Genomic DNA, 10,773 nt, shown 5'->3' with positions numbered 1-10,773 from the left:
ATGAGCGACACGACAGACACCGGAAATTCTTACACCGCCGAAGGAAGCGTCAGCTACATCATTGGAATCACCTTTGCCGTCCTCATCCTCCTGATCACACTCTCATACGCTTCCTATAAGTGCAACCGCCGCAACAATAGAAGCTCTTCATCATCACCACCCGAAAACGATGACAACAACCATCAATATATGAATTTCTCTAGAGGCGTTGATGAGGACGTTCTTGTGACTTTCCCTGTGTTTGTTTACTCAGAGGATACGATTCCCAAAAATAATATTGGCTCGGGTTGTTCTATTTGTTTGGCGGATTACAAGCCTTCGGATGTTGTACGGTTGTTGCCCAAATGTAGTCACTTTTTCCATCGGCATTGTGTAGATACGTGGTTAAAGGTTCATCCTAGTTGTCCAGTGTGTCGGGACTCCCCATTGGCCGTCAAGCTATCGATTCAACTAACAGAGTTGACAGTTTGATCATAGATATCCACTACACAATTATTTATGTGTAAGTGAAATATAATGTTGTAACAATTATATATATGTTGTAACAATATTTAAAAAATTAATCGATCTTTAATTAAGGATCATTAAATAGATGTCCGCCAGTTTTTATATCATCATGATTGAGTTTAAACATTCCATATTGAGTTACTATATATATGTTGTACGAGAGGTGTTGCTTTTGCAAGAAGGGATGCCATCAATTATGCCCATCATGTATTAGAGAATTAAGATGAATTGATTTAACAATAAGACTCCATCAATCCACTTAGCTACAAGAGAAGTGAAGTCCCTAAAAAAAAAAAAAAATTTTTTTGATTTATTGTTGCGAACATAATTTTGGTGAAAAACTAAGGGTAGGATTTGAGAGGTAATTAAAATACGGGAGATATTAAATTATTTCACTTTGACAATACGAAAGTGAGAGGTATTTTTGAAACACAAAACAATAGTACCAATGTCATATGGCCTTCAATTTATTCGGGTTTGTATATGGCAAATGGCATGAGTTCCCAGACTTGACTTGATGAAAGATGAGTAGGTTACCATAAAAGAAGCCATATGGGGTTCTCCCCCTGCATCATCTTCTTCCATCCGTAGTGTCAAAGGTAAGATTTCACATTATAGGAGATCGGTTGAAAAAAAAAAAAATTTTTTTTTAAAATGCAAACTAAAAGAAATAAATAAATATAAAAAACTGCTGATTAAAAGCGGCTGCAGCCTCCTACTAGGTCCTCCTTTGCATCCACTCTTCCTCATCGAGTCATCGGCCTCCTCAACTCTGGTTTTGGCTTTAATCATGCCGGAGACATCAAATCGTACTATACAATTACTGACTAGGAATTGTCACCTATCGTAACAAATACAAAACTTTATCTTTGTCTCCTAATACTTATCACATATAATTTCAGCCTTTCAGTTAATTCCATAAAAAATTCTTATTCTTCAATCATAACAACATTTTGTACACAACAAAACTTGAATTGAATTTAAACAATACATTTATTTAACATCCTTACAAAAAGAATCTTTAGAATGCTACTTAGATAATATCATTTGACCAACTAGCTAGATTTGTATATAAATTATAAAACCGCATGCTCCTTGTTGGTTGTCTTGGGGATTATCTATAATTATTTCCATAATCCCAGTATATATTATACTTTGTTTACTGGTAATCAATCAATTTTTCAATACCCCGGTGTAAGGTCATTTTTAACTCAATTTTTTTTTCCCCTAACGATGGAACGAATTTATGAATAACACCCTTAATTTTGATATGCCACATGACCCAAAATCTTAGACCAAAAAATTGCAAAATGAAAAATTCTCTAACCAATAATGAGCAACACCCCAATGGCAACTCAATTTGAGATTTAAATAATTTTTTTTTACTATTATATCAACATCTCATTAAACTTTTACAATGAACCGCTTCATTTTAACCCTTCAATTTTGCGAGTGCATCAATCTTATGACCACAGACTATTTAGAAAACACGTTACATCTCACTTTTTAACACACACAAAAACAATTAATATATAATAAAATAAATACGCACCGAATTAACCTCAAATGCGAACGTACGTGTTAAAACCGAAGCCTTTAACACTGAAGAGTGAAGCCCAATGACATTGACACCGATCAGACGAATTGGCTAGCTTCTTCATTTAAAGCAAACTTTCACATTGAGGATTGGACATAGCCGAAATTTGAGTCAACATATCCCATTTTACTCGTATTTCAGAAACTTTGTTACGTTTAAATAATGTTATCCGACTAAAGAAGATATGATGATCCATCCAAGCCATTATATATGAGTAATAATACCCGTTACCAATATAGACATATAGCTTAGGCTACATTTGAAGTGGAATACATGGGTTCAATCCTTAAGCATATCCAAATAATATGGGTATTGAATAAAGATACTTTACCGGCATCAAAAAGCTAACAACGAGGTTAGGATGGTGATCAAATGTGTGGTTCGTATGCCCTCATTTACCTTCTTTTTTCAACTAAGGAAGTTTATTGTTACCAACTTTTTTGACTTCTTTTGGATCGGTATGTGATGGTATTGGTGAGGTGCCTGATTTTGGTAGTGGTTGGGTGGTGGCTAGACCATGGTGATGATGATGATGGGATATGATATACTCTCGTGTGTATGTGTCGTGATTTTTTGAAAAAGTACGGTATCATTCATGAAGATCAACAAGTCTAACATACATTATTTTAACTGTGCGGTTGCCACTAAAAGGCTCCTCGACAATTAAGCTGACAAATTAATTTTTTTATAAAAGTAGCTTATAAATTCATTCAAATCCTCAAGTCATCTTCATATTTGATTAATTGATTTTAAGATTTATAGAGTAAGTCTATTTATTAATTCATCCGTACCATTGTAAATATTTTAGTTTGACTTTTAAATTTATTTTACTATTTAACTTTGGCAGTATATATGTATATATATATTTATTATATATTATTAGTTGATTAAAATTATATCGATAAAATACATTAAAAACTTAATCTATTTATATACTTCATATCAATTTATAAAATATTTAATAGTGTTATTTGTAACACAAATAAAAAAGATATGTATGGTTAAAGTTGAAAGAAAATACATATAAAATTAATTTTCAACTATACATATTTGAAGGCAGTGACATATTAATTAGGAGGGGAAAAAAAACAGCTATATTCTTTAGATAAAGACAAGCACCCACCAAACTGAAATAAGCTTTCACATAATTGGCAGCCATAAAACATAATTTAAACAACGTGTGGTCTAATTAGTTTGGCTTATCCTCTGAATAAAACAACGTGAGCAGCATATTTATAACACTATAACAGGCGGCTCATTTAAATTACCTACTATACACATGCACCCATTCTATATACATTTATCTTAATATGAATTTCAATAATTGAAAACTAGATATATAGATAGTTGCTTGCATTCATCTATATACCAAACTAAATGCATCCATCTCATCTCATCTCTACCAAACCAAATTATATTCCCCTGGTTGACGTAGTTGTTGTATTCGAGAAACTTATTTTTCATTTTGTGTTTTTTGAGTAGCTCAAAGGTCAAAACATGTAGATATACCAAATTATATTCCCCTGGTTGACGTACGTACGTGGTTGTCAAATCGATCTTCCCATTTTTTGGAACTTAATTTCTCATATAAACAACCAAAGTTAAGTTTTGACAACTCTATTAACCTTCACACTAACTAACTTTGAAAATGAATGCCACAGTCGTCGATGATGCAGTGCCTTACACTACCGACACCGGAAAACCAGCCAAAAGAGGCGACGCCTACATATTCGTAGTAGGATTCTTTTGTATCTTCGTACTCCTTATTAGTTTCACTTACGCTTCTTACATCTGCAAGAAATCTCGATCACAACAACCAACTACAATCTCGTTTGATACCATATATAATGAGGATATAGAAAACCGGCATCATCATCTCATGTCGAGGTTCTCTGATCGGGGCCTTGATGACAATGTTCTTGTTACGTTCCCTATGTTTCTTTACTCCGACGCCACGATGCCTCACAAAGACGAATGCTCGATTTGTTTGGCAGATTATAAGCCAGCAGACGTGGTAAGGTTATTACCAGAATGTGGGCACTTGTTTCATGTCAAGTGTATCGATACGTGGTTGAAGGCTCATCCTACTTGTCCCGTGTGTCGAAACACCCCAATTGCTATGCCATGACGTACGCCAATACAGATTGATGAATGAAGGACATATATGTTATCATTCGTTTGTTGATCGATCATCAATAATGAAATCAAATTTTTAGTTAATTAATTCATAACCGAATCATTTCCAACTCTAGCTTGTTAATATATTCATCATTACATTAGAATACTGTATTATAATTACTAGCTGCTAACTGTTGAAATCAAAGAATACCAATATATCAACTTAATTCGATGTGTACAGAATTTTTTGTGTTCATGTATTCCAAATGTAGTTTATATTTAAAAGGAAACTACCCAGTCTTAGGAACAAGAATGAGATATTGAAATTATGGGAGGGTTCGTCTATTCAATTCACACCCTCCAATTAATTCCTAGCAAGCAAACACACCCCACCAGCACGTACGTATAACTTTGACCAAAAAGTCAACCTAGCTACCATACAACCCATATGGCCCAATACTTCCCATATTGAGGTGACAGGGTGTTTACATATACGGGAAATGATACGTGACATTTTCTGATAAGTCTAAAGAATACAATGTTCAATAAAAATTTTTTATCGGGCGTATAGCTAGCCTATACACGCCCCATATAGTTATAAGCAAAAAAATTTCTTATTAATTTTGCCCAAGTATAAAACTCAAGGACAATACCTTTTCAAAAGAAATATATTTAACCATTACCTTTTCAAAGGTAGCGTCGCATCGCGCGGGTACACGACTAATAGTGGTGGTGTAGTTTAATTGGAGTCCTGTAAGAGAACCCATATCCGGAAAGGAAATGAACGTAGACCTACGACTGTTGCTAATATCTTTTTATACTTCATCTAGCATATATGACTTAACAAATTAATATTACTACTAGTAACTAATACTCTATTTGGTTAAACACCTTATCTAAATACTCGTAGTATTTAACGATCGAGTAAGAAATCATACAAGCCCGTAAGCATAGTCAATGTTATATTCCGGTTAAACAACAATAATCTATAATCTGAATATGAAAACTTTATTCGTTTACTCGTCATTCTGTTATATTATTATTGATGATATACCATCAATAAATTATATTGATTTTGATGCTCATTATTCGAAATAGCAACATAACTATTATATCTACCTCATCTTCCATATTTATTAATACCTGCAGAGCGTATATATTTAGCGGAGATATATATTACTCCGTATAATGACTACTATACGAAAACGAAAGAAGCTGACTTTCCATTTGTGAAGACCCACCAATGACACACATATATACTTATTTAATTATTTTCATTATCTAGCTCTTTCATATGAACAAACCTAGCTTGGTTATAAAATTAATTATACACAAATTAAATGGATGCCCCAACGGGCTCCATAGAACCACAGTACCCCATCCCGGCCCCGAAAGGAAGCAGGGACTACTTATATGTAGTCGGGTTCTTTGGTTTGGTCGTCCTTCTACTGGCCCTTACCTACTTTTCTTACAAGTGCAAGCGCTCTTCTTCATCACCCACCATCTCTTTTGGTCCCCCCATATATAGAGAGGCCGCCTCCAACCGCCACCTTCTAAGAACTACTTCTCGAGGCCTTGATGATGATATTCTCGTGACTTTCCCGACGTTCCTCTACTCTGATGAATCCACCGTGCGTGATGAGAATAATAACGATGCCAATAATGGCTCCGCCGGTGATTGCTCTATATGTTTGGTGAATTATAAGCGGGAAGATGTTGTTCGGAAACTGCCAGAGTGTGGACACTTGTTTCATGTAAGGTGTGTAGATACGTGGTTGAAGGCTCATCCTACTTGCCCCGTGTGTCGAAAATCGCCCCTTGTTGGGACGACGTTGCCATATATAATCAATTAATTCATAGAGTTAGTTGGCTGATTTATACTATATGAAGAAGATGTATATTAATTCGATGTGCAAGTAATTATTAAATATCGTGATTCCATATCATTCATGCACATATATAGATTAATTCCATATACGTTCTTTCTATTGGTCTTCATCAACATTATACTAATTTCTGTTAATTTGTATGAAAAGTTTGGATCTGAAATCTGTAATTATTTAACTCGAGTGTCCAAAATTTTCCTTTAGTAGTTAGTGATCTTAATTACCTTCTTAATTCTCCAACACGAAAGGTTACGCGTGTATATGTATGCCACCCATGGAACGGGATGAAGTCCAAATTCATGTTTGGTTCACAGATTTTGATGCAATCTGATGAAATTTGAATTGAATTATATTCATTAGTGTTTTTGGTTGTTCACAAATAAAATAATCACACTTCATTGTAATGTAACATTTCCTCATTTAATTGAGTCTCCATAACTTGAGAGGGAGCTGGAATGAATTTCATTTTGTCCGCCACTTGAATATTCAAAAAAACAAAAAAATATTATGTCAAATTTCATTCCTTTGACAGATTCCACTATTTCTAAAAAGATTGTGTGAAGCTGATTTAGCAAGAAACTTCTTATTTAACAAAGTTCCTTAGTGATTAAGTTGGTAAACTTCTTATTTAGCAAGACACTGATTAAGCTTTATAAATAGAACCATAACGTAATTAGTTGTAAATCAATATTAAAACCGAACAACCAATGTTCTTTAGTTCAGTCGTGAATTAAGTATATCGTCACACGATCGAATTGATTGATCTGCCCAACCATATATGTAAGTTATACGTATGTATATAATGTCATACTTGATATCGTTATACGTTGTTATTGTATCACCAACTAGTATTTTCATTCGCGATTCGCTGCGGATTTTCTCAAATTAACAAATAATAAACATAAGTTTTGGTAAAATAAAACAAGTATTAAAGTAAAACAAATAAAATAATAGGTTTCTCTTCACTGAATATTACCGTGCATTATAAAAATCATTGTGCATCAATTGCTTCGTGAATGTTCGTACATCAATTTAACCATGATCTAGGGGTTAAGATCTTGCCTTATTTGTTTTACTTTAATACTTGTTTTATAATACCCAACCCTAATAAACATAATGTTATTAAATAGCCTTTAGATACCAAATTATAAGTTTTGTTTGACGATATTTATAAAATACATCATAATTTATGACATTACCAAGTTATATTTTGTTTGATGATGGACAATTGGACATGGTTAAAAGATAATACAAAGTTTGTGTTGAAAAGAAAAAACAAATACTTGAATACTTGTATTATTAAAAAGAGATATAGTTGTGACCAAAGTCAAATGATTAAAAGTTATGTGGACAAAATTAGATTATTAAGAAGAGATAAAGTTGTAGCCAAAATCAAATGACTTTTAGTTGTATGGCCAAAATAAAAAAAGCCCAAAGTTTACAAATAGTTAAGCCTTCATTATTTCTTGGCGTTTCGCTGCGGATTTTGTCAAGTTAACAAATAATAAAAATAATGTAAATAAACAACCTTTTAGATACCAAATTATAAATTTTGTTTGGTCGTCCTTCTACTCGCCCTTAACTACTTTTCTTACAAGTGCAAGCGCTCTTCATCATCACCCACCATCTCTTTTGGTTCCCCCATATATATAGAGTGGCCGCCTCCAACCGCCACCTTCTAAAAACCTCTTGAGGCCTTGATGATGATATTCTCGTGACTTTCCCGACGTTCCTCTACTCTGAATACACCGTTAATAATTAATGATGCCAAGATGTTGTTCGACAATTGCCCGAATGCGGACACTTGTTTCATGTAAGTTGTGTAGATACGTGGTTAAAGGCTCATCCTACTTATCCTGTATATTGAAAATCGCCCCTTGTTGGGACGACGTTGCCATAATCACTCACAATTCATAGAGTTGGCTGATTTATATATGAAGAACTGAAGAAGATGTATATTCGATATGTGTGATGAGTAATTTTTAAATGTCATAATTCGATATCATCATTCATCTAGTTAAGCACACATATATATAGATTCCGTAGATTCTTTCTTCATCGACATTAATTATATATACCAATTTATGTTAATTTGTGTGGGAAGTTTGGATCTAAAATCTTTATTTAACTCAAACTAGCTAGCCATCTTGCAATGAGGTTCAGATATAATATACTCGTATATCCTAGAATTGCAATGTGTCCAAAATTTTCCTTAGTTGAGATCTAAAGAGTACCACGCGCTCTGGTTAATTGGCTAGTTTCTTAATAAATTAAGTCATGATTTAATTAGAAGATATTTAATTCATTAATTTATCAAAATTGTTTGTTTTTTTTACTACAATGGTATTGATTTAATCAATACGGATATTTTTATCCATTTAATTTCTTTATCAATTCAGTCACTTAACGATTAAAGAAAACAAATAGACTTGTGAGTTCCTTAGTGAGGAAGTAGGTAGTTTGCTTATTTAATTAGCGAAAAACTAAGATTTATATGTAGAACCATAATGTATATAGTTGTAACTTGATAACAAAACCAGAAATCAACCAAAGTTCTTTAGTTGATCGGTCGTGGTGAATTAAGTGTATCGTCGCATGAATTGATCTACACAACCATTTATGTAAATTATACGCACGTAATGCTCTTTTCTAGATACGACTAGACATGTTATTCAAGTATATGTATATGTTGTTATTGTATCGTTTAATCCAAAGTTTAAACGTCGATTCTACCTCAAACATATCTTCCTAATTACTAACTTGCACTTAGGTAGGGTGTTAGAGGTTTTCGCCTCTTGGGGAGAAAATTAAGGTTCAAATCTTAGCAAATGATATGATGTTTATTTGGTGTATTCAAATAGTTTGGTAGTAATTTAGAATTTGTTGTTAGAAAAAAACTAACTTGAGCTCACTTTTGAAACTATATGTTGGATTTTATATGGAAATTCATGAGCTGCCTTACTAGTTACTCAAACAATTACGGGTAGTAATTATCTTCAATTCTTCACTCTTATATAAAATAAATAACAATATTTGATTATATTAATGATGACAGGGTAAAACAACGATCTTTCACTCTTGATGCATATGCGATTTGCCTCCGTTTCAAATAGTCTAATTTTGACTTTTTTTCCCCCTCACAACTTTGACCTTGTTTTTTTTCCTCAAAGCACTTGATGATAAAAAATATATATGGATTGAATTTTAAGTATATTCTATTGATATTATTTTTTCAAATATTCTAAAATACAAACAAAATGATTAATATTGATAAATGTTACTTGAAATTAAAGTACTTTAAAACGTCAAAAGTTCGACATATTATGCCATTTTGGGGTGTTGCGAGACAATGTATATGTAAAAAACCACTTGGATTAAATTATAGTACTAGTTTCCTGTATTTTAATTTCATTCATTAGATACTCGTATGATGTAACTCAAATAATGTTTTCGCCAACTATGCTAATTATCCGTTTGATTGTTACTTTATATATATTGTTACACAATAATGTTCTATTTTAACAGATGTTGACTTTCCCACACACTCAACAACTTCAGGGCCGGGTCAGACGACGACATTTTGATTTGCATTATCCACTCCTTCATGTTGTACTATACATCTATCATCATATATATATGAACAGCTTACAAGTTCACTAACTCTTCCAACTCTTGTATAAATAAAATTCTTATACACCAAATGAACACCTCCACGACGGCCGCCATAGAACCACCGTATGTCACCGACAACGAGTGCCCGCATAGAACCAGCAACAACTTATTTGTCATCGCATTTTTCCTCACTGTCTTCCTAATGTTCACCATCACCTACGCATGTTACTTCTTCAAGCGGTCAAGATCACCCCTGCCACCGCCCAACCTTTCTTTTGGTCGTGTAACCATCACTAATTATGACGAAGCACACGATAACCAGCTCCTACGATTCTCTCGAGGCCTTGATGACGATGTTCTTTTGGCTTTTCCAATGTTTATTTACTCTGACGCCACGATAGCTCAAAAGGGTGACAACGCCATGACTACCATTGATACCAAGTGTCTACCTTCTGGTTGCTCAATATGCTTGGCTGATTATAAACAAGCAGACGTCGTTCGGCTATTACCAGAATGTAGACACTTGTTTCATGTTAAGTGTATAGATACATGGTTGAAGGTTCATCCAACTTGTCCTGTGTGCCGGAACTCCCCCCTTGCCGGTTTTGTAGCAGTATCAATACAAGGAAGTTGATCATTTTGATTTTTGATATGATTAACGAACAAATAAGTAATGAAAACTCGATCATAACTGTAAACTATATATCTATCTGCCTAAATTAAACTTGGTAAAGTTTTCTTATTAGCCTTCGCCAATGTAACAGGATTAAATATGCTTTTGTAGACCAATTAAATGCACAAACTTAGATTGGAAAATTAATTTCGGATGAAAATGAAATGTTTTTCTTAAAAAAAATAACGTTTTTCTAAAATGTACGGTACGCATGCAATGATACAGATTATGTACTACAATATACTAGTCTAAAAGTGGATAATGTTTTAATATAGAAATCATATATTGCATAATTGATTAAATCAATTGAGTGTTCGAATGGTAGATTACTTCAGATATATATACTAATAATTATTAATAAAGATACTACAATTCGATAA

General features: G+C 33.3%; 4 protein-coding genes across 4 annotated transcripts; all 4 read left to right on the top strand.

Moving 5' to 3' along the window:
* Window positions 1-471, top strand: LOC122604830 (RING-H2 finger protein ATL70-like). Its single transcript, XM_043777695.1, has one exon. It carries the CDS (start codon window positions 1-3, stop codon window positions 469-471), a length of 471 nt encoding a protein of 156 aa, XP_043633630.1.
* Window positions 472-3,752: 3,281 nt separating this feature from the next.
* Window positions 3,753-4,232, top strand: LOC122604829 (RING-H2 finger protein ATL70-like). Its single transcript, XM_043777694.1, has one exon. It carries the CDS (start codon window positions 3,753-3,755, stop codon window positions 4,230-4,232), a length of 480 nt encoding a protein of 159 aa, XP_043633629.1.
* Window positions 4,233-5,562: 1,330 nt separating this feature from the next.
* Window positions 5,563-6,075, top strand: LOC122604828 (RING-H2 finger protein ATL70-like). The gene has a single exon (XM_043777691.1). The coding sequence runs from the start codon at window positions 5,563-5,565 to the stop codon at window positions 6,073-6,075; it is 513 nt and encodes a 170-aa protein (XP_043633626.1).
* Window positions 6,076-9,808: 3,733 nt separating this feature from the next.
* Window positions 9,809-10,354, top strand: LOC122604827 (putative RING-H2 finger protein ATL71). Its single transcript, XM_043777690.1, has one exon. The coding sequence runs from the start codon at window positions 9,809-9,811 to the stop codon at window positions 10,352-10,354; it is 546 nt and encodes a 181-aa protein (XP_043633625.1).
* Window positions 10,355-10,773: the final 419 nt, after the last annotated feature.

The sequence above is a fragment of the Erigeron canadensis genome, chromosome 6, assembly GCF_010389155.1.
Source record: "Erigeron canadensis isolate Cc75 chromosome 6, C_canadensis_v1, whole genome shotgun sequence".
NCBI lineage: Eukaryota > Viridiplantae > Streptophyta > Magnoliopsida > Asterales > Asteraceae > Erigeron > Erigeron canadensis.
This window is presented reverse-complemented; position numbering and strand designations above follow the sequence as displayed.